Source organism: Cavia porcellus, unplaced genomic scaffold (genome assembly GCF_034190915.1).
Source record: "Cavia porcellus strain 051 isolate PalLab524CR breed Dunkin Hartley unplaced genomic scaffold, mCavPor4.1 scaffold_9, whole genome shotgun sequence".
Classification (NCBI taxonomy): Eukaryota; Metazoa; Chordata; class Mammalia; order Rodentia; family Caviidae; genus Cavia; species Cavia porcellus.
In genome coordinates this window covers 72,388,296-72,412,811 of record NW_026947492.1, presented here as the reverse complement: position 1 = coordinate 72,412,811, position 24,516 = coordinate 72,388,296, and the positions used below count along the sequence as shown (strand labels likewise).

Here is a 24,516-nt window from a genome sequence, read left to right as displayed (position 1 = left end):
AAACAGGCTGGGCGCCCTGATTTCCTACCACTTCCATCAAAGAAACTATTCAGACCGTTTGCTGCAGACTTGCAGTGAGCACCTGTTAATCCCCTCCTGGACTTAGTGCCTACTTGCTTTAAACACAGCAAGTAACGCTCCCCATGAAAAACCGTTTGGATAATGCTCTGGGCCCAATAAAACTGGTGACCCATGTGTGTTCTCCAGGTATGCTGTATACTGCAGGGCTCACAGACTAAAAGCTTTTAAATTTCCACACTATGACTATATCATTGAAGCCTGCCTGACAGTGAGGGCCCCTAGGGGACCATTCGGATCGTTTTCCTACAGGTTCTCTTCCCTCTAGGCCTCTGGTGGCTGCTGGGAACAGCAACTACCAGCTACTTTGATAATAGGATTCACATTCACAACAGTTCCTCACTGTAAAACAAAGGTCTCCTCATTCTGTCACCCAGAGGTGCAACGCTTTGTACCAGCTAGCCAAAAAATAAAGGTAAGAAAGTAAGTTAGAGCTGTAAGTTAATAAACAAAATGTATCTAAACTCTCCTTAACACATCCATGCTAGACAGGGATGGAAAGCTGAGGTCCATTCTAACAGCCAATGAAAAAAGAGGAGCGTGGTCAGCTAAAAGATGCACAGATCAGAATGGGAAAATCAGGCTGACTCTGAGAAGAGGCGGCACTACTCCTGGACAAGACAGAAACCGCTTGTTTCCACAGAAAGACTTTGTGAAACAGGATAAACAACATCTATACTCTTATAAGGGCCAGTGAAACATGCTGCTATTCTGTGATGCTTGCAAAATAGATCAATGGATAATGGATAATATGGGCCCAAAGCCAACGCCATTCTAAGAGACCAACACAATACGGCCTAAGCACGGGGCTTGCCACACATGCCAGGTACTGTTAAGAGCAATGTGCATTAACTCATTTTAACCTTCTCATGACCTCATGATAAGAGTGCTATTTTTATTCCCATTTCACAGATAAGTGAACTAAGGCACAAAGTATCTTAACAAGGTACAAAGGGGTAATGTGCCAAGCTCTATATAGTATGTTATTATGCTTTCTGTTTAAACAGCTTAATGAGGGTACAGATCAAGTATACTTTTAAATCTATTTTATATATCAGGATTGTATGATTAGTCACATAAGGTTGGAAAATATCTCTAGTTGGGGAGTAGCTAAATAATGGTTTATACGTAACATGGACTATTGATAGTATTTGAAAACATGAAATAAGTATTTATGGACATCATAAAAATATAGGACATGGAATAGTAAAAAAAGTGCAGAAGAATTATAAGTATTAATAGTAGAAAACAATATAAATTTATGGTTCTTTATGTACATAAAAAAGTAGAGGGTTATCGGGCACCTTTTAACAGTGTTCTGCATGAGTCTGGGCTTTAAAAACATCAGGGTGGAAGATATGCTCAAGAGAGATTTTTACTTTATAGCATTTTAGTTACTTGCAAAAATGTATCTTTTTAAGTATCCAAAGTACATTATAAAATCCAGGAGCATTGTTTGAGGCCTGAGAACAGAGGTTCCTGATACTTTTCCTCCCAACAAGTTCTAGAGACCAATCCTCTCCCAGCAGTCATACCAGCCCACTGATTGGTGGTCCTAGTGGCAGAGAGGGTCCCCTCCCTTCAATTACTATCCCAAAGAAACTGCACCTTCCTCTTACACAGGTACACTAGAGTCTCTGTTAACTTCTGAAAGTTATTAAAGACAGCAGTGAAATGGAGACTGCCCCAGTCAAGTCCACAATACTGCCAACCGTGGCTCTTGGTGAGGTGCAGAGTCATACCTCCTAAATAAGATCTATATCTTAAGAATATTGCAGCCTCTTGACCAGAATAAAATACAACCTCCACCTGGACAAGATCCTAGGGGTTGGTTTAGAATGACCTTGAGTGCCAATATTCATCATTCTTATGTTATAAAACAGCTGCATATCAGGACATAAAAAGGTACACGGTTATCAAAATTGATTCTAATTTACTGACCTGAGAGGAATGTTTTAAGAGACATAATTAGGACACAGCTCTGTCTTGCTCTACTTTAAAACAGCTTGTTTTTCCAGAGAGAATGCCTGTTTCCTAAGTCTAACGGTGGATCTGCAGTAGAAATCTTGGATTGACACTGAGATCATACATCCAGGGCTCTAAGTAGTTCCAAGTTTGGAAAGTCTCTTAAAAGTTCTGTCCAAACTGTCTATTCAGGAAAATCCATGACAGAACAGTAACCCTGCTCTTCATGCATGAAGACAAATTGAGAGAACAATTCCCACTATCCAATGAAGAAAAGAAAATCAAATAGGATTCTGAAGGACACCATATGATAACTCTACTTCTTCCAACTATGGGATGGCAGTGAATTTAAAGGAGAGTTTCACCCTCTTCTACCTTACTAAGGAGGCTCATTCACAAATAATATACATAAAAACAAGGTAATTTTTACTCAGCCAAGGATTTTAGTTCAGTAGACTACTCTTATACTATGAACCTATGTTACATGAATGTTTCTATCAAATTTCCTCTTCCTTTGTATTGATAATTATCGCTACAAATGTGACAGAAGGAAAATAAATCTTTTCCCTAAACTTCAGAGCCAGAACTGCTCCTGATAACTCATGTTAGTTACCTAAAAGTCCTGTGAGGGTCATATGATCATTGTCCCTATGAAGGTAAAATTTCAATTGCAGACTGACACTTCTATATTCTTTTGCATGCTAATGAAAGAACGTCACAATGAAGCATACTACCTCTCCTGCGTCACAGAACTAAATCAATATTAGGAGTTCTTGAATGTACATTGTCAAGAATAATCTTTAGCTAAGATTACTGAAGCCAAACTACCTTTATCTCCATCAAACATGTCTCTCAGAGACTGTGTGAAATTGGGGACATAAGGAATCCATACTCCAAAATCCCCATCTCTTAATGGAATATAAAAAGCACAGAACAGAACTGCTATATCAAGGTCTTCCCTAATCCTTGAGAATGACATTCTCATGTGTCCTCAGGAATAGTCACAATGTAGCTTTTTACTATGACAGATCATCTTATGGGTCATCTTCTGTAAGACCTGACTTGCTCACTGCTGGGACTAGACAGGCCTAACTTACAGAGTGAAAAATCAATAGGCTAAGGTAGGCCGGTTTTCTAAGCCTGATGCCTCTAGAGACACATCATGAAGACAATCAACCAGGCACAGCATTTTATGATTGGGGACCCTGGAGTTGATTATGATGGTTAATCTGTCTTAGCAATTAGTTAGATAATGGAGAGAAGGCTGTGTGTGGCCAGAAATGACAGAATTGAATAATGAGATTCCAGCAGGGACAGTCTCTGCACAAAAGATTCCAAGCCAAACGGAGTGCTGTCCCGCTTCTCTCATCTCTCCCATGGGTGAGTGAGCAAACAGTTTACTCTTATTGAGTTCCTCCTACACAGAGCTAGATGCTGGTAGGCTCAAGAAATAAAGTGGGCTTCCAAATCTTGAGGAACACTGCATCTTAATTAACAGTGAGGTTATCAAGCAATATATAATGCTCCACAAAATATTACAAATTGTATAGAACCCAGATTAGTCAATTTCTTCCTTGTTCTTTTTCTAAAGGAAAAGAATAAAGAAATCTTGTATTACTCTTGGCAGAGAATTCTCTGGAAGTCTGCTTCAATGGAGTCCTTTGTTTGTCCAGAATAGGCCAGGATCATCACCCTACTGTAACTACATAGTATCAGTGAGGGCTGCCATCTTCTTAGAGACAGCTTTATTCTTAACTCCCTGATTCAGCTTTGGCTGGGTGAAATCTTTTCTCTAATTTTTTTTTTTTTTTTTGTGGTGCTGAGGATTGAACCCAGGGCCTCATACATGCTAGATAAGTACTCTACCTCTGAGGTACACCCTAGCCCCAGGATGCATTTTTAAAATTAGGAACACTGGGTGACATGATGGCGCAAGAAGTCTCTAAGGCTGTCAGTAGTTACATTCTCCCTCACATGGAAGATGCTGGCATCAGCATGAAGCCAACATGCACAGAAAAGCAAACAAAAGTCAAGAAAAGGTGGGCAATACTTTCATCCCTGGCTCATCTGCCCAGTGGGGATATATATGGGCTCTCTAGGCTTAGACTTGTTCAAAACCAGTTTCTCTTATTTACAACCAAAATTCCTAGTTCATGCATGTTGTCTCAAGTAGTGATCACCTGACTGAAACCCCTCTGGAAACAGACTTCAGAAAAGTATTACTGCTGCTTAGATACAGGGCAGAGAGAGTAATTCTGCCTATGACTGCTTGATTTGCTCCATCTGGCAATTTTAGAACAAGGTTGTCAGTTCTAAGCCAGATACAGTGTAGTTAATACTCGGATTATCATCAAGAGTTAACAGAAATCTGCTTTCTGACTCAGGGTGTGTCTTTGTGGGTTGTACTGGAATAAAAAGGATACCTAGCCTCCTCTGTATGTGCAACGAATGGCCTTCTATCCACCACCTGTTTGCCTGCATTCTTACTTCCTATGTAGAACAAGAAGGTAAAGACACAGAATGAATAGAAGATGCAATAGACCTATCAATGGCATCAATGGGTGGGGTGGAATGTAAGCAGATGATCTAAGTTAGGAAAAATAGGGTAAAAGAAAACAAGAAATAAATAGCTTAAGTTTAAAAGTTCTAAAGGTGAAAGATAAATAAAAACAAACATCTAAAAACAATTATAAAGTCATGCTGAAAGAATTACACATCATGCACAGCTGATCAAATGCCAGATCTGAAAGCTGGAAGTCAGAGAGCTGATGGTTACTGACAACCACCTTCTGTACAGTTGGATTTCAAGGCAGAGGGTCCCTGGGGAATTGTAGAGAAATTTCCACATTCATTTATGCAGAATTTCTGGAACATTTTCCTCTCTGAGGCACGGCCTTCTTAGCAGTGAGAGGACAAACCAAGAATGCTTAGGAAGCCAGGGCTGCATCTAACCCTGGGTAAGCTCAGACAGGTCACCTCCTATCAGGCTTTCCAGTCTTTCACAAGAGAAAGTTATAACCCTCAGAGCAACAGTAGGGACAGGTGTGTGTGTGTGTGTGTGTGTGTGTGTGTGTGTCTGAAAGTACAGATCAAGTACAGAATTCTTCTCATAGCGGGATGTTCTAACAACTTGCCTGTGTTATAGTGTTTGTATGATCATAAAACTATGGATATCATTTAAGAGGCTTTGTCTAAGCTCAAAGCCCACAATTCAGTTACAAGCAGTTCATTCTTTATATGAAGTTTTAATTAACTCATTCTTTATGTGCAAGAGTGTAAGAGAGGCAACATTTCTGATGAGAACATTCAAGAAATATCTCTAAAGTGTTGTATCAACAACCCAAGGAAGCAATAAACAAAATACTTTCAGGCAAAAACAAAAAAATTTCAAAAACCTAAGTGGCAATTTAGAACCCACTGTCAGCTAATAGCTCTGGAATTATGCCTTTGACACACACACAGCTATAGATTTTTCACCGTCCCAGAAAAAGTGCCCATGATGAGTCATAACTTCATGGCCACAATTTTTGCCTCCTTATAAGTTTTTTACTGGGTACTATAAAGTACAGTACTAGGTAATACATTCAGAATTTCAACAGCCATCTTCCAGCAGATTGTTTCTGTTTTAACATTTAGAGCACTGACTCATTTTTATTTTAGCACATGATAAGACATATGGCTCTAGATTCAGTTTTCTGTATGTGGGTAGTCAGTTTTCCCAGCACTGTTTATTAAAGATATGTCATCTTTCCTCCAGTGTATGTTTTTGGCTCCACTGTCAAAGATCTGAGAGCTAAATGTACCTAGGGGTGTTTTCTGCATCCTCTGGTGTTCCACTGATCCACATGTTGTTGTCATTGTTCCCAGCACCATGCTGTTTTCAAGATGTACAAATGGCCAATAAATACATGAAAAAACCATTCAACATCTCTGGCCATTAGAGAAATGTAAATTAAAACACTGAGAGTCTATCTTCCTGCAGGAAGAATGACTGCCATCAAGAAATCAAGTGATAACAACTGCTGGAAAGAATGTAAACTAGTACAACGCCATGGGAATCTGTTGGTGGGAATGTAAACTATTCTAACAGTATGGGAATCAGTATGGAGATTTCTCGAAAAACTAAAACTAGAAATTCCATTCAACCCAGCTATTCTCCTTCTAGGTATTTTTCCAAAACAGTTAAAGACAGATATCATATTACAGTGACATATGCATACCCATGTTCATAATAGCATAATTCATAATAGCTAAAACTTGGAAGCAATCTATATAGATGAATGGATAAAGAAAATATATTTGTACACAATGGAGTACTATTCTGCCATAAAGAAAAATACTTGTCATTTGTAGAAAAATGTATGCACCTTGAGATTATAATGTTAAGTGAAGTAAAACAGACACAAAAACTTAAATAACATATAGTTTTTCTTACATAACAAACCTAAAATATAAATAAAATAAGGTTGATAATACAAAATAGTAAGATCTTTTACAGATGGGAAAGGGACCAAGATATGGAGGGATGCGCATGGAGGGATGGAAAGATGAAAAAAATTATGTACAACTCCCCACAAGCAATACAATCATTATGTACTATAAACATGTACTAATAAAAAATTAAATTTGGAAAAAATAAAAACAGTTTTTAAAAAGTATTTCAATTGCTGAGCCGGGCGTGGTGGCTCACGCCTGTAATCCCAGCACTTGGGAGGCTGAGGCAGGAGGATTGTTGCAAATTCGAGACCAGCCTAGGCTAAAAAGTGAGCTTAAGGCCAGCCTGACTGCATAGAGAGATCCTGTCTCAAAAAGACAAAAAAAAAAAAAAGTATTTCAATTGTTAAGTAATGAGCAACCATTAAAACCTGAATTTCTATTTCTGTTCCTGTTCCAATCTAGAAGTCAGATCAGATGTAGGTTAAATATCATGTTTCTGGCTAAATCAGCCCCTACCAGCCTCATCAAAGCCATCATCCTTTGGCTGTAGCAGCTCGTCAGATGCTAAGACGCCTGGTTGTCCTCGACTAACCCTCTCTACTATTCCTTGGCTAAGAGACAGTCATGTTAGGCTCTGCGCCGTGTGAGCTGGGGTGTGAGTGCTAATGCCATGGCTAAAGGCCATGGAGAATCCCAGGAGCATAACTCTTTCATAGTCTGCCTGGCATCTGCCAGGAGAGCACCCTCTTCAAATATGCTCTGTTTGTTCTCAGGGATGAGGGAGGTTCTGCATCATTCCCTCACTAACGTATCCCAGAGAACACCCTGTCATACTGCAGTTCACTGAACTCAGTTTCAAAATTGGCTCCAGAGCAGCCAAATAGGGTGAGGGAGAGGGCACAATGAGGGATCATTGATAACAGTATGGGAAAGTCCTAAGATAGTCAGATCCCCCATTGTGACAGCTAAGTTTCTACCCTGGAGTCCTCAAAGTACATCCTCCCTCCTTTTTTGATCAAACTCTGTGGTAGTAGCCAGGGCGAGTGCCACAGCTTATGCAGTATTTCCTTGAAGCTGTAGATTCTAGCTCTTTCAGGATCCTTGTCATGGTATGTATACTGCACTAAGTGGGCAGAGTACATGACTTATTTTATAACTCTTGGACTGTAGCTATGTTGAACTTCTGAATACAATGCACTGGTTAAGGGCTTGGCCTTAGCTGAATCTTAGAATTCCTTGGGGTTTTTTTTGTTTTTATTGTTGTTGTTGTTTAGCTAAATAAGAAAATGTGTAGTATTTCCAGACTACCTATTCAAGAGGATCTTATCAAATCCAGAAAACCAACTATAAGTGAGACACAGCTGCCAGGCACAGGGCTTTAGGGGAGACGTCAATGTCCCTAAGGCTACATCTCATATTCAGAAGCACTCCTCACATGCAAGCCTTTTAGAAAATGCAGACCTTAAAAATAAGAAGACCTACATAAATACATAAATCACAGAGACTATGGTCAATTCTTGTTACATAGTTCAGATTACCTATCAAGCAGTAACTAACTAGTGTGAGTATAGCAGATACTTACATAAAAACTTCCCTTAGATTCTTCAGATAAAGACTCTTAGAGGTTTCTGGAAGTATTACAAATCCAGCTGTTGCCAAAACAAGCTTTTCTTTTTCTGGATAAAGAAAAATCAAACCTGTCTACTGTCTTTGGCACAGAGCTGAAAAATTTTCCTGAAAATTCAGTGTGAATAAAGTGCAAGCAGATCTTGGCTACTAGGAGTGCAATAAGAGCAATCCTGCCCTGCCCTTGACACTTCTGACCTCCTGCTCTTGGACTGAAATATATATATAAAAGGAGACTAGGTTTTGGTATTGGGGTTATAGTTATTCAGTGATCTAAATGTCCATCTTTAGAGAAGAATGAAACAGAGTTCACAAATATCAAATTACACATTTCCTTGGTTGACCGAGGTTCATGCTATTAAACTTCATTCATGCATTTATTCAATGACTTGAATATTCCTCACCTCCTATAGGTGGTAGTAAGTAATACCAGAGAGAGTTGTATGCACACAAATAGTAATGCGAAGAGGGGGGTGAATAAATTTTGCCTTCAAAAGAAAGAAAAGGCTTTATGGTAAAGTCATCTCTTCCACAATTGAGTATGAGTGCTATAAAACACATGTTCTGAAAGAATAGAGAACAGCACTTTTGAAAATAGGTTTCTGATGTTGAGTGCTCTTGAAGCCATGATGATCACTGCCCTTCAGACATACTGATTTTCCAGAACTAACACAGCAAACAAAGGATACCCTGAAAAAAACTGACCATAAGCTCTCCAACTAAGGCGTTGGTGTGAGGCTCCAAAATGATCTTAGCTTTTCAGTGACAGGAACATGTTTGATTTACTAAGATCTTAAGAAATTATAGTCTTGACTAAGCTTGATCCTTACTAAATTCTTTTTCTCAGGCGGCTGGAAACATATAGAGCTTATAGCACTGGACCATGGAAGTGAATTTCTGGTATATGTATGTCAGTATCCTTTGGAGGCATGGTATGAAAACCAGGAGGATAGAAAGAAAAGGAGACTCTTTGAAGAGTTTCCTCATCTCACTCATTCCAATGGATTCACTGACTCAAATCTTACTGAAAGCACCTTCAGAGACAGAATGGCTTTAGTGGGAGTTGAAATTGGGAATGGCGTGGGCACTGTCTGTTTTAACTCCTCTAAAAGAATCAGAGATAATTACTTGGTGCCTTTTACACTGCCTAGACTTTCCACATGAGGAGCCAACAGGCAAATTAGCAAAACGATTCACAGTTAGAAACTATGAAGTTAGGCTAAGGACAAACTGAGGGGCTATTCCTTTGGTCATAATGCCAGTAAGCATACAAGATTCCCAAATGGGAATAAATTCAGAGGAAAATGTGTGGGAATCAGATGTACCAAGAAAAACATTACAGGAGAACATTTTAAAGGTGGCGGCAAAGACAAAGCTAGCATGCTAGCTTGGGTGTGAAGGGAAAGGAGTACAGACTGTGAGGTTTTAGTCTGCTCTTTCTAGAATCCTAACGGTAAAAGGAAAATACATTACAAGGCATCATAAAGTGCCAATCACAGAGTCAAAGACAACTTTGACCTTTTCCCTAAGAACTGAAGAAAAATATTTTCCAGGGAGGTAGGAAGCAGTTGAAAAAAGAAAGAATTAGAGGAAGAAAAGGAACTACAACAAGATTGTATCAAAAGGACAAGATACTGGTACAGCCTTGACTAAGAGAGGAGAAGCTTGCCTCATAAAACAGAGGGAACTGAAAAATGATAGCTGTAAACATAGTTACATTTTGTGGTAACGAGTAGGGAAGATGAGAGAATTTATCTAAATGTAACTTTTCAAAAAAGTAGTGAGTGACATCAGTTGAGAAGGGAATAGAAGGCTGGAGATAAGTGGAAAAGCATGGAAGAGCTACCGTTGAGGGTGGGACAGAAGAATGCAGGAATGAGTCAGAGGATCCCCAAGTGCTATTTTCATTCCACAAAACTACCGGTGGTTGTGCTGTTCTGGAGTACCTACAAGTTATTCAGCAAATAACCCTGGTATGAACATAGTTATTAAATTTCATTGGGTAAAAGAGAACCAAGGCCCTCTCTCCAAGGAGCTGGCCAATAGGAGTCATAAAATATGGAGGTAAGAGATGGTACAAGTCTAGCTGCTAAATTATACCAAGGAAAATGATGAGCAGGCATGTTGGGTGTGTTGGCTACAAAGACAGGTACTTGCAGGAAATCAAAGACAGCTGAAGCGCTTGAACTAAATCTACTGCTGCTCTCCCCATGGGCTTTAAAGTTCTCTTTGCTCATAATCAAGATTGAATATGGGGGTCTGGAGATTCCCAGGAAGATGGAAGAGTGGTGAACAACAGAGAAACAGCCTCTTTAAAATTTGGTGTCCAGAAGCTAGAATATAGCTGGAAGAGAAGAAGAAAGGAAGTGGGTTCCAAGAATTCAGCAAGGATCTGAAGCAAGAATGAAAGCCCACAAGCACAGCAAAAAGAGAGACCTCAATGCATAAGAGAGATGTGGCAAGGGGTGCTTTCTCCTTGAGCCCTGGCTCACGGTCTAGGAGGGATGGCTTGAAACTGTAGATGCTCAGTGACTACTGCCAACCCCAAAGGCCACCACAAGGAAACACACCAGTGGACACAGTAGACTGCAGTGACTAGTGAATTATTTGGTTTCGGATCTCCTCCAGGAGTGGGTGATTAGCCATTTGCCATCTTCGAGAGTAGCCAGCTGACTTGGAACTCAGAGCAAATGTGGGTTACCTTCATCTAATGGCTCCAAGTGTCAGGATGAGGCACAACTGTGTTCATGGAGCAGGAGGTCATGGAGCTGAGTTCAAGTTGACAGAGAGCTGTGTTCAAGCCAGCAGGAAGCACATGGAATATTACCAACCTGGTTTCTAGTCTCACTCAGAAATCAGTACAAATTTCAGAAGGACTAATGGTACAGGCTTGCTAGGATTATCCACCACCCTGCCATAATCTACAGCTGGCTAGCTGACATTAACACAGATCTGGCCTCTGTCTGCTCACTCTATCACACTCTGAAGTGGACTTTTTTCTTTTTCTCCTCCTTCTTTTGTTTTGTTGTTTCTTTGTTGCTTGTTTTTGTTTTTATATGTGTGAACATTGTTTCTAGTGCTTTATTGTTGTTTTGGTCTGGTATTTATTTCTTCCTTCTGTCTTTCCCTCTTGTCTTCTTCGCCAGTTTCTAAAAGTTTAAGTAATCCTCCTTTGTTTTCCAGCCTTGATTCTAACCTTTTCCTTTTCTTCAATTTCTCTGTTTTCTCCCAACTCCTCTTAAATTTTCTCCCCTCAGAGTAAAATGGTCATACCAAGGGCATATTTACAGTATACAATTTTCTGGTTTGTTTTAAATCTTGTTATATAACAAAAAAATCTAGTTCATACAGTTAAAGGTGGCAAATTAATAGTTAAAAAGTTTGTCATTTTCTAGGCTGTGTTTGATGCTACTGTTATTGCCTATTGTACTATGTTAATCAAGGAGAAATAAATGTTCTAATCAGTTGTTCTTCCTGGTATGCCAAGACTGAGAATGCCTAAGGATCATAAACAGTATTATAGATCAGTGCCAAAGAACCAGGGGCTAGGCCAAATAGGCAGCAACTTCTCATCCCCAATAAATTGCAGAGGTAAGATCTTACAAGAGACTTAAAACCCAAAAGCCAGCTACACCTGGAAGACATCTCTGATAAGTTGTCATTTCCTAAGGGCTCTACACAGTAGCAATAAAGCTACCTGCCATAAGCAATTTACAAGCATCAACCTGGGAATTAAAGTTAAGAGAAAAGAAAGCGAAAAAACACTTAAACAAGATGTGACCTCAGATTTTCAGCTCACCAAAGGCAAACACAAGGGGGCAACAAAGTAGAACAATTTGAAAGCCCCCCACATGGTTCATAGCAGAAGTAACAAAGCATATAAATGCGGCTCTAAAAAGTCAAATCAGAAATAATTTCTCAGCTATAGAGATGGTGACTATAATGAAAGTCATGGTTAGTGACTCTAGAGCAGATAAAGATAAAAAAAAAAAAAAGAAAGTAATAGAGGAGACTAGGACAATGATGGAAATCATAAATGCCCAACAAAGGGAAGAAATGGAATTCATGAAACAGATTCAAACAGATATTCAGGAGATTAAAAATTCCACTTAAAGTATATGTAGCAAAATTAGCCAATGTGAGGACAGGATTGTGTTTACCAATCATGAAAAGAAAGATTTCTTAAAAATAGCAAAGGTCTATCCAACATCTTCTAGACAATGGAAAGACAAATAACATAAGATTGACTGAAGTCAATGAAAAAAGCAGGAGGTAGCACAAACAACATTTAACAAAACACCTTTTCCAGATGTAAAGGCAGAAAACTTCTCAGGCATGGAAAAGGAATCTGACTTACAGTTAAGTGAAGCATATAGAACTCCAATTAGCCATCACTAACTTCAGGAATCTGGAGTGAGTACAGCTTGGCAGTTGTAATCAATATTACCATTCCCATAACTAACACTTACATATAATTTCTAAGTATTTTACATACATTTGAAATTGAATCTTGGCATTACAAAGAGATGAGAAATGAGCCCAAGCAATCCAGGAGTAAGATTCATGCTTTTAACTACTAGGAACGACTTTCACAGAAGCTACAGCCTACTTCTCCAGTTTCCATTGCTATCCAACATGAGTTCAAGGCAAGCCAGATGCCTGTCAGTCTCTTTGTCTTTGTGCCTCTTATGGCCCAAATGGCCAGGCTACTGTATCAACCATTTGAGAACTGACGACACTGAATAAAGTCTTACATTAGCAGCTTAAGTTCATTCCACTTCCTACCACAGAACACAAGCTAGCTGCACGATACGGTCAAAGTGATTCCAGTTTCTTTGCAACACTGGTTGGAATTTGGCTTAAATACTGAAAGTGCTAGAAGCTGGGAAACAGTGTGAAGATGCTGACAGTGCTATGATTTCTGTTCCTGGGAAAATGAACTCCTGCTCTGTATGCAGTGGGTGGACCCCACAGACCCTGCTGGGAGCTATTTTCAGAGGCTCTTTCATGGCTGTGTGGGTTGGTCCCATTGACCCCAATAAAAGACAGGTGTGAGCTGTTGGTGAGTCAGGTACCAAATATCTGAGGGGGCTGAAGCACTGTGGGTACTTGTGGCAGGAACTACCTGGTACTTAGACTATTTCTGTTAGAACAAACCGATTATCAACTCTGATTCATTCAGCAACCAGAGCTAAGATTGCCAGAACCATCAGCCAACAGGACCTCCGATTAACTACAGTGCACCAGACAGCAGCTGCCTCTTTTAGGTCCTTAAATTTGCTTGGTTTGAGACCTTGACATAGAACATGGGAAGGGAAAGAACTAGAGCTAAAGGACTAAGTACCTCGATATGCACTACAAGAAAACCAATTAATTGTAACCTTTTTCTCTTACAATTTCCTCTTCCTGGTAATAGCCAATTACAGTTATAGCAAGAATATTACTGAATGTTCCCTACATGCATGACATAATGCTAAGTGTTTTACATGTACTAATCTTACTTGAACTTCACATAACCCATAGGTGGCAAATATTATATTTCTTATTTTGCAAATGAAATTCAGGCTTTTGGGCTAACCTACCTAAAACCACATATCCAGTAAATGTGCCGAAGCCAAGATTCTAATCCAGGTTTCACTCTAAACCATATGTTCCTAACTATAATAGGATGCATTATCCCACCTCTCAAAGAAGCAATGTTTTTTTTTTTTTTTTTCTGAGCAAATATTTTTCCTCCAGCCTTGTCCTTCCTTGAACATGCCTTCCTCTTTCTCTGATGCATTACCCAAGAGGCAGGGGTACCTGCCCTAAGCACCAGGTCACACCTCATCCAGGCACATCTTCTCCAGCCCTCTGTGTGAATAAATGAAGGAGACAGTGTTTCTACCTTCGAAAGCACTGATTTGGAGAAACCTACTCTCTGTAAGGAAACACATGTCAGGCATATAAGAAGTGTCAGAGATCTGTACTGAAGGAATCTAGAAGAGGGACAGAGTCAACAAACGAATTGTGGGAAATAAGCCTGATGAAGTCAGATGAAGAAGGTGCAGTCAGAAAAGAGGAGGAGGGCGTTTGAAACAAAAGCTCAAAAAAGATAGGGAATACATTTGGGAGCTCATAGAGGTAGATATAAAAGATGAAACTGAAAAAAGTACCTGGAGGCAGGGTTGGAAGAAGGTTATATGGCCAAGCTGAAGAACGTAAGAGTCCTGGATATTAATGATCAGGGTCACAAGATGAAAGGGATTATTTTAAAGGAAATTTTAAAATTCTAGCAATGGTACTTAGGGCAAAGAACTGAGAATACACTCAATTGCACTGCCTATGTTCAATACTTTGTGGTTTGCTTTTTCAAATGCTCACCTCTAAAAGAAACATACACATGCTTTTGCTATGAGCCATCATGAAGCTTCTCTTAGCAAGCTTCCAAATGTCCACAGAAATCAGGGTTGACAACTTGTCCCAGGACAGATGGGGCCTTCTTACATTTTATCATGTATAGGATGAGTTCCCTTATAAGGTACAGAGTTAGAACATCTGCCCTATAGCTGCTATAATCCCAGGTACACTGTGGCCGGGAGGACTTCTCCATCAAAAACTTCATTTTAGAAATGAGAGAATAAAGACTAAGTATTAAAAGTGTGCTTACCTACCCTTCCCCATGAACTGGGCTTTTAAAGCTTAAGTGGATGCAAACATTGCCAGGACATCTGGTCATCTCAGCACGTTCTCTAGTAGCATGATGCCCACTCCCTGGCTACGCAGGGACAGGCACAGATGAGATCTCTGCTGGGCTCTAAACTAATAATTTTCTATGTATTTAGCAGAAGGTATGCAGAAGGATGAGACGTGGAGACAAGAGAACAGGGTTCAAAACTGGGATGCACCACCAATGGCTAAGACACTGATAACCACAGATTCCTAGGCTTTCTTGGGCTTTGCTAAATGATGGGTTTGTACTAGTTAGCCCTATAAGCTGTGGGGCTCTATCTGTATGCTAAACTCCTTCAGTTTTCTTAGCATGACTTCCCATATCACAGCTAAAATAATTTTCTTAAAATGGAAATTGAACCCCACAGTATATCGCCTGTCACTTCCTTGGTAAAAGTTCTCCATCATATAACTGTCACCCACACCTTTACCACAGCCTTCACTGTTCCATGTGATCTGGCGTCTTTCTGTCTCTATACACCACTGGTAAGTTCAGTTACATAGGCTTCTCTCAGTGTAGAAACTTGCCATTTCTCCTTTGCACAGATCACTCATTTTGTATGGAATGTCCCTCGCCTACTTTTCCACCTGACTCACTACTATTACTATCACAGGTTTCAGTGAATTGTTATTTCCTCAAACAGGTCTCCCCGACCTACTTTCTCAGTCAGCAGTGGGTATTATGTGCCTTCTGCTGCTCTTTCTTCCCACACATTTCGGTTTGCAGTCTGAGGTTTACTTCCCGGGACTGTGTACCCTCCATCTGCAGCACTATGTGGAAGATTCACCAAACACTAGTTCTTGCTTCCTACTCTGCCCCAGTCCTAGGAGCCTGGGATGTCCTGAAGAGGGAACACACAGGCCAGCCAGACCAGTGCTCAAGAATGGGGGAGCAGGGAACCATATGCCCCTTCTGAACTGGACATTTCTTGGCCCTCCTTTCCTTCTGCAGTTACAATGTCAAACCTCTTATCTGTCAGCTGCTCTTCCCTTTCCTGCCTCTGAAAAATATCCAGTTCCTCAGTCTGAAGGTCAATGCAAACATATTTTAGCCACTTTAAAGGCAGCCATAAAAGAAGAGAAAGCCTGAGTTCTGAGCAGTGTAATTGAGTCCCCAGCATTCATTCATTCATTCCTCAGTCACACACACACAGAACTGCTCTCGAGCTACCCCCTGGAATCGCAGTGCTCCTTGCGTTGGCAGCAGACATAGCCTCCACACCGATAACATCTGAGCTGAGAATGAGTTAAGCAGCTTCCGAGTGCAGAGCCTTTAAAAAGTCCGGCAGCTTACTCTCTGTGTCCTCAAACAGAAAGGTGGCATGCGCATTTTTACAGTCCCGGTGTTTGGAGCCTCGGACTGTTAAAGAGCCAAAGATAAAATAACCAGCTTTCCTCATCATTCTTGCCTTTCTGCACAGAGAAGCTCATTCACCAGAATGTGAGCACAGAAACAAAGACAGCTGACTGTTTTCTCCCCTGGTGTCTATAATTAGATTCTTATGAAGATCTTGGCCACAGCAGGGCTCTGGACAAACACCTCCCTCTGGGACACACACACAGAGACACATGCACAGAACACACAGATACGCACACAGACATACACACCCCAGCATCTCTCCCCCTACTCATTTCCACAGGGACCCAGACAAAGCAGCCAGTCACTTACCCTCTTTAGCCACGAGAAATGCTTGTAAACATCAATGTCCCCATCCATGCTGGGCACCCATGTCAGCAGTTAGAGTCCTGGGTTGAAAAAGCCCTTTTTTTTGGCTGGAGACCAAGTCCTGTCCTCTTCCTTGGCTCTGCCCCCTCCCCCTCAGGAACGCCAAGCTGTGTTCAGAGTTCCCCACTTCCCTGGCCTGTGTCCTTTCCCTAAACAGTTTCAGACACACAAACACTGAGACCAGACGGTGCTGCACCAGGGTCCTCCCCACTACCCCCACATGCAGGCACACACACATGCACACACACACAGAGGCAGGAACCAGGATTCAGAACCCTTTGGAGCAATCAAACTTCACAAAAAGGCAAGAAAAATAATGAAAGACTTAGACAGAGGTCATAAACACACACACACACACACACACACAGGCAAGGAAACATTCTCCTCAATGATAGTACCAGAGCCTGCCAGAGGGAAACAGTCCTGAAGAAAATTCCTTGTCTGGCTTCCCCCTTCTGGAGTGGCTGGAACTCATTACTGAGAGCCCCCGATTTCCTGTCTCTGCTTCACTCTGCATTTACCCACGGGCTCCCAGCTGCTGTCAGTTTATTTGGGACTGGGGAGACGACTAAAAATAAGCACTGCTCTTGGAGGAGCTTGCTAGTTCCCACACACAGACTGACCCCCGCCCAAAGCCCACGCCTACCCCTTTTTACAGGCACTCGGCAGGCTGCGCGCTGAGGAAAGCCTGTTGTTTCCAAAAAAGAACAGACTCGGAACCAGCTTCACTCCAGGTTCTGGGTACTGTGGTGTGCCAGCCCTGAGCACGGTGTTTGCTGTTCCTGGCACTGCTGGCACCAACTAGCAAACACCAACTGCTACAACTGAGAGACCTTTGCCACTTGCTCCCTCGGGGAGTGTGGCTCTGCGCTGTTAACTCCCTGAAGGCCACATTCTGCACCACTGTAAGGTCCCAGGCCTCCTTCCTGCTGTCCCCCACTCTTCACAACCAGCTGTACAGACCAGGGAAGTGGACAGGGTGAGGCCACTTCACAGCCAGCTTCAGGACTTAGGGAGCAGCTCTGGTAGGAAGGGACCCTGCTAAAACTGGAAGATGGGGAGCTGTGTGTTTTCCTACACACAAGTCACATGATGGCTTTCCAGGGTGGCCTCCCCAGATACCACCCCACATCTCCTCCTAGTTCTCTGTCTCCTTTGAGAGCTCCTCTAAAAACAGCCTTCCTCTCTTGTCCTGCTCTTACCGTGTGGCCTTTGGCTACGACTGATTATGAAACTGATCTTTGATGTGGGTGCAGTGGGAACAGTGGTTGCATGCAAGGGCTCTGCACTCTGCTATCCCAAATAACTTGCAGATGCACATCTTGTGACTACAAGGGGTCTTTCCTTTGTGTGATTTTCCTGGAAGTCCTAGCCTAAAGAGAAGGCGCTATACACTGGGTCTCCTCAGCAGACATGGTATCAATGTCTACCACAGCCCAGAAATAGTCCAAAACACAGGACAGAAGCAAGGCTGGGTAGCACAGTCCAGGCAGGCTGGCCTGGCCCGCTGTGATCACAGAGGCAAGGGGGAGGGCTCTCACCAACAGCTGGCATGGAGGAGGAATAAATTCCTGGAGACACACCCAGATCAGAGGCCATGAGGAAAAGCAGGCTCTGCCACCCTGCTCTGAGCTCTAGATCCCTTTCCTTGCTAGTGGCCCAGTTCCAGAGTGTACCCCAAGATACCCCTTCCCCCTAGCTGGATTCCTCACCAGGACCATGGGATGTGTATGGAGAATGTCTTTAAGGTTGCAGGCACAGAGAGATCTTTTTCTTTTTTTTTTTTCTATCTAGAAATCTGAGAAAGTCAAATGAAGAAATATGTTTGTTTAATCAACACATATAAGGTGAGCACCCAAAGCAAAACTAACTAACTGCCTTCTTGCCCTGAGTAGATAAGAATTACCACATGGTATGTAATAAACATGGCTCCTGCAGGAAAATGAAGGCTGAGGAGAGGGAAAGAGACCCACTCCCAGCAGGATGGGAGGGACATTCTTCTTGGAGGGGCTCAGGGTGCTTCTTCAGCTTCAAGTACAAGAGAAGAGGAGACAAGTAGTGAGGGCAAGGTTATCAGCCTTGCTAACCCCTCAGAAAGGAGGCTCAGGTGCAGGCCTGCTAGTAGCCTCTACTCACAGTCTTCCTCCACTTCTACCGAGCACCAGCACCCCTCTCGTTCACTGAACTACAGCTGAACTATGGCCACCAGACCTAGACAGTGAACCTGATTTCTGACTCACTTCTCTATCTTCATTGCCTAGGACAATTCCTGGGATACAGTGGGAATCTAAGCAGTTTCTGAATGGAAACAATGAGGCACAAATGATAAGGCCAGCCAACAAAGACTAATTTCTACTTGGAGAAAAGATTTGAAGTCTGTTTCCCCAGGGTAAAGATGTTCAACTCAAGAGGAAAATACAGTGGCAAATTCATCTGCCAGTTCAACTAACATGTGAAATAGCAGCAGCCAGGGTAGGGGAGGAGAAGAGGAAGGGAGGGAGGAATTCAGACAAGCTGAGCTGAATTCTTGACATATTTTCATGCATCCTTAAGTAACAATTCTTATCTCTCTTTTTTTTTTTTTTTTTGCTTTGCTTCAAGAACTCCAAAGCACATTTTACTTATATTTTAATTCAACTCCCAAATCCAGAAAACAACACTCCCAAGGATCTAGGAGCCAGGCACAGATGTGTGGCTGGTATGTGTGTGTGGGGGGGGAGGTGAGTGAGCTGGAATGAACGAATCAGGTGCTTCAGCACTTCCTCCCTCGCAAGTTCCCCAGTAATGGCTTTAGCTAGGCTCCCTCACATGCAGGTGAGGTGCACAACACTCACCCCAAAGCTGGCCCACCCAGCTGTACCTCACAGTGACATAGCTGAATCACAAAGGATCCAATAAGTCACTGAAAATATTCATAAAATATATACATAGTATGACTTATATGAATAAATTTATTTCTCTGAAAACGGTTATCATCAGACTATCCAAACAGTCTGTGACTACTATGAGGTTAGAAGTCTGGGTTTTATCTGGCTTAAGAAATTACCCCCAAAATTTAACCTGCCCTTCTTACCAGGTGGTCATGGAGAGACTAGGTTTCCTGCTTAGTTATGCTCCTCTTGTAAGACAGAGTCTCAGGAACCTCACAGGGTACACAGATAGGTGTCACCAGCTGACTGTGACAGTCCTCAGGACCTTCCAAAAAGCACTTCACTCACCTACAACCAGAATCAACATAGTACTGCCTGGAACATTGGGCAGCCAGCTGGGGCAAAGGGCAGGATACTGTGAGCCTGAATGTTCCAGGAGTAGAAACACAGGGAGGAAGTCAGGGTGGTCAAACGTAGACAGGAAAACTCATTATAGCTTGCTCCTGTCCTATCCTGGCATCTAGAAAACAATCTTGGGATTTTCATCTACTTAGCTGGAATGCCAAGGAATGGCTAGAGAGGGTGCCTAAGGTCTTGCTTCTGCTAGTGACCAGAAACTGGCAGTATCTTGTCAGGCAGAACTGTGGACCAAGAGGAGTCTCATGGGTCAGATGCCATTCTCTGAGCCAATGCCTACTTAAAGAGCTCTGTTCAGCCCTGAGCTTTGGCCTCTGAGCTGTGGTGACAGTTGCCAAGATACTCCTTTATCAATCAGAGACCAGCTTGTGTCTTTCAGCAGGTACACTGCATGGGGGACACTGCTCATGAGAAGAGACAGAGAGAGAAGAGCTCAATGGAGGAAGTTCTGGACATGGCAGTACCTTCTGGCCAACTCCACCTGGTCCTCTGAGCACATCAGCATGGAGAACCTACCTCCACAATGAGTTAGGACAAGGCCCAGGCAGTAGAAATTTCAGTCTTGGTGACCATAAAGTCTCTATCATATTCAACTCTATTATTTGTAGCATGAAAGTGGCCATATCCAATTTCTAGACTAATGAGTTGGCCGTGTACCAGTAAAACTTTACTTATGGATATTCAAATTTGAATTTTATATCATTTTCACACCACAAAATACTCTTGTGATTTGTCTTTAATCATTGAGAAATGTGAAACTCATTCTTAGGTGATGAGGCATAAGAAACAGGCAAATGTAGCCCACAGTTTCCTAACTCCTGATTAGGACAAAGCTTCTTATCTGTAATTAATTATCTGGGCTAGAGGAGGCTTTAGTAACTGCAGATTCCAATCCAGCATATTGTCAATGGAACCTGAAACCACATTGCTAACTAGTTCCGGAGAGATGCTCATCGTGTTTGTTCCAGAACCATACCTGGAGCAGCAAGACAATTTACTTGAAGCACTGGGGACTGAGAGCATAAATTTCCTGGAGTCTCTCAACCTTCCTCCCTGCCCACTAGTGGGTGCTTGAGAGGCACAAGGCTCTCTGTGGTGCAGCTCTGACAGGCCTTTTTGGGGGTAGAGGGTAAGTGGGTTGTCTACATGCTCAGACCTCAAGTTATGCTAACCTGGCAACATCTGTCCACCATGTCCCCTGGGCCCAAAGCAGGAAATTTAGTGGGGAAGGATTTATTTGCTCTTTTACCAGTGTTTGCACATTCTTGGTCATTTTATAAACATTGGTTCTTTTTGCTCAGGTCTGAAAGGATCCAGGTTGCTAGAGTTTAATAGAGTACAAGTTGATTTTTTTTTTCTTTTTTCTTTTCTGTGGTGGTGGTAGAGGCGGTGGGGATCCAGGAAAATAAAACTACTTAAATTTGCAATAGTTTAAAGCCCCCAATCTCATGTTCTGTGCTAGGGGGGAAAACCACATTAAAAAACCCCTAGAGACACAGGAAGTTTCCATAGGGCAGGGCTGGCCCATATGTGGGCTAGGAAATGGCTCCTGGAATGAGAGCACCGTATTACTAGTAACCTAGAGCAAAGCTTTGGAGTCAAGGAGTATGGAGAGATTTTCTTGCCATAGACAGTGGAAGACCAAGTCAGTGCCACAGGATTGGCCTTCAGCCTCCTTGTCACTTTCCTCTAAGGGCCTCACAGTGAGACCTCCCCTGACTATCCTGTGTCTACTGATTTCCAAAGAAAACAAGAAAGAACTCTCTTTTCTAGATGACCCAAGTACACTGTCCAGAACTTCACTAATGAGTGGTGCTGGACTTATCTTTCTAATCAAAAAAGAAAAAAATTTCCCCACATAAAGCCCATACCTTATCCCGTCCTTTTCCTTGGAGTTAAGACTTCCCAGTGTTTGTGCCTGACTCCCACCTAGTGGCTTTTTAAAGTATTGCACAAGAACAAAGACACCACCCTCAACCCCAAGATTTGTCCAGGATGAGAGTTCCTTGGGAGCTCACCCAGCACAGGAAAAAAAGAGCTGATACCTTCTCTTTTCTTGGCTCTCACGCCACACTTGCCCCAAGGGCACATAAGAAACCACACTTGAAATTGGCTCACACCAGCCCTTTTTCCTTGAAAAACAAGAAGCAAACTTCACCTTTCTTCCTTTAAAATTCACAGGAAAAGATTTTCTTATAAAACCCGTCTGTATCTTTTCAAAATTAAAATGTTCAACATAAATATATTCAGATCTGTCTTTTCTCCCATCCTGACTGGAGAACAGAGATACATAAATGAATTACATAGCAAGAGACAGTCAGGCTCACATTTTATAATGCATAAAACAGCTTTTTCTCCCTACCTTTTTTGCAATTCTCCTGGCTTTTCAATATGGCAAACAGATTTTCCTCCTTTGCCAGAATGAAAGATTGCAAGCTGAATCTGCCAGCTATGCACAGGCTTTGTTTGAGGAGCTGCGAGCTGAAGGAGCCGCCATCTGTGACAAGGCCGTTAGGAGCAGATGAAAGGGGGAGTCATGCCCTGTCCAGGGTCTGGGTCTCTTTTTGTGTTCCTTGAGGAATGAGTTCAAAATGTAAGTGGAGGTGCTTGCACTGACTAGGGGATGTCAGAGGTGGCACCTTCCCCTGCAGGTTCAGCACAGCGCCCCGTGCAGGAGAGCCCTCTTCATTGTTTTTGAGAGGAGGGCTCAGCTGCGCCCCACAGGTGTAAAGATGCCTACCCTGTCTCCACTTTGGAAACCAAGGGGAGCCAAGGCTGGTGCTTACTGAGACACCTCAATACAAGCCCAGGGCAAACCACAGGATAGAATGCTTGACCAAATCTTGAAGGCACTGTCAAACTCTCATTTCCAGTAGAGAAACTGTGTCCCAGAGGAGACAAGAGATTGTTGAGAGCTGTGTATAAGTGGCAGAGCCAGGACACACCTGGTCTTTTACCTCTTTCCCACCTCCTGTACCCCCTCAACTTGGTTCAACTTGCTTCTACCTACCAGGCACACAGACCAGGATACCTTCACCCTTGTCAAGGGAAGCCTAGGCTCCCATGGGTGTGCCTCAGCCATGTGTACTCCAGTTCAAAGAATGCCAAGAGCACAGCCCCTCTGAACATTCTCTGCCAAATGCTGCCCCCCACCTTGGAAGCTGAGTACTGTCCTGACTTGCCCTCACTCTTCTACTGCCAGGTTCACCTGTCCTTTTACTGACTTCATAATGAACCTTGGCCAAGCATCTCCTTGGCCCATATTCACAGTATTAACAGGGTGATGAACTGTCCACTGGGAGATGGGGAGTGAATGCACCAGAATGTTTGACATATACTCAGCCACTCTATAAGGAAACTGTTGGCCCTGGTATCTTTTGAGCATCATCGAAAGATCTGGGGCACTTATCAGCACTCTGTCCACCATCTACTGGGTCTACTCCTGTAGCTGATTAGTAGTTCCCAATCCATTATAGCCTATTTGAATCTCTCTGGCTGACCTCTTGGTAGGATTACATCACTTACTACATTTGCCCTGGATAACACCAATTGACCTCCCCTCAACCCAGCCAGGCTAGTGGGTAAAACCATGGAAAGTTCCTCAGAGTACAGCCAAAATCCTAGTAGACATAGTGACCCCAGATCTCTCTTGCTTGTAGCACATGCCAGGACCACGAAGAAGCACTCTCTTCTCTCTGGATGGCAGGACTCTCTGGTGAGGGTCAGGAGGTTTTGACCTGAAATAGCCACATCATCCTGAAGATATCATTGCCCACTCCAAAGCACACAGAGAAGAAAGGAGTTGCCCCTACTTGGAATTTGGCTCCATTCCAATCATGAAAGACATAGGTGGCTCACCCTGCCATCAGTGCCTCAGGTTCATGCTCAGTGAGCACTGACCCTAGACTTAGGCCTGTCTACCAAACACAAAAGACCACCTTTCCATAGGATAACACTTCTGCTGCACCACAGAGGTCTCTTTGCAGTCTTCTGCCCAAGTTTACCTCAGACTACAGGAAACTCCCTGCACACGAAACTCAGCCACCAGCTTTCCAGGGATTGGCTAAGGATTCAGATACAGATTCTGTTCCTAGACCAAGAGAATCAAAACCTTTGTTCCGTATCTTGATGAGGTTCAGAGACTATCTCTGGCTCAGAGAACTCCAAAAATATCCTTTTAGATCCAGAGCTCACTTCTCATTACACTTAGTACAAAGGGGCAGGACAGAGGTTTCGGTCCTCAAGCCCTGAAAACTCATTCAAACCAAAATCCTGGACAGAATGTTTCACTTGATCTTTAGGATGATGCTAGCCTATTTGTTCTTTTTAAAAATTTTTTATTTTATTTTAAAGAGAATAAAACCAAACAAAACAGAATAAAACCAATCAAAACAAAGCAATGAAAGTGACTTCAAAACAAGATAATAGGAAATCAACAATGGCTACTGTAAAAGAGCACTGGATGGCTCTCCTTGAATGCAGAACAATTACCTCTACATTAGTTAAACTGGGCCCTGCCTCTATGTATTGATATACACAGAGCTGACTAAGCTATTTGTTTCTCCCTTTGGTTGGCTCTAAGCAATGTAAATAGGGCTAGCAGAGGTACTGATATGTAATCTTTAAAACCAGCTGACAGTTTCCTATTTTCTTTTCTCCTGTCTCCTTATAAATGGTTAAAAGCAC

General features: G+C 42.3%; 1 protein-coding gene across 16 annotated transcripts in view; it reads right to left on the bottom strand.

Annotated features, from left to right (window-relative positions):
- Ppfibp2 (PPFIA binding protein 2) overlaps positions 1 to 24,516 on the bottom strand; it is a 148,603-nt gene that overhangs the window by 67,513 nt on the left and 56,574 nt on the right. Inside the window, exons 1-2 of one of the 16 annotated variants that reach the window (XM_063256670.1) lie at positions 16,942 to 17,103; positions 16,487 to 16,563 (exon numbers count right to left, since the gene is read on the bottom strand). The exons of 9 other annotated variants lie outside the window; for them this stretch is intronic. In XM_063256670.1, the coding sequence (XP_063112740.1) occupies positions 16,487 to 16,534 (48 nt within the window). In that variant the 5' untranslated portion in view covers positions 16,535 to 16,563; positions 16,942 to 17,103. Of the gene's footprint in view, positions 1 to 15,988; positions 16,064 to 16,111; positions 16,163 to 16,486; positions 16,857 to 16,941; positions 17,104 to 17,189; positions 17,391 to 24,516 lie in introns of those variants that run through there. 6 more of the 16 variants (XM_063256669.1, XM_063256672.1, XM_063256675.1 and 3 more) reach the window with 6 other exon arrangements.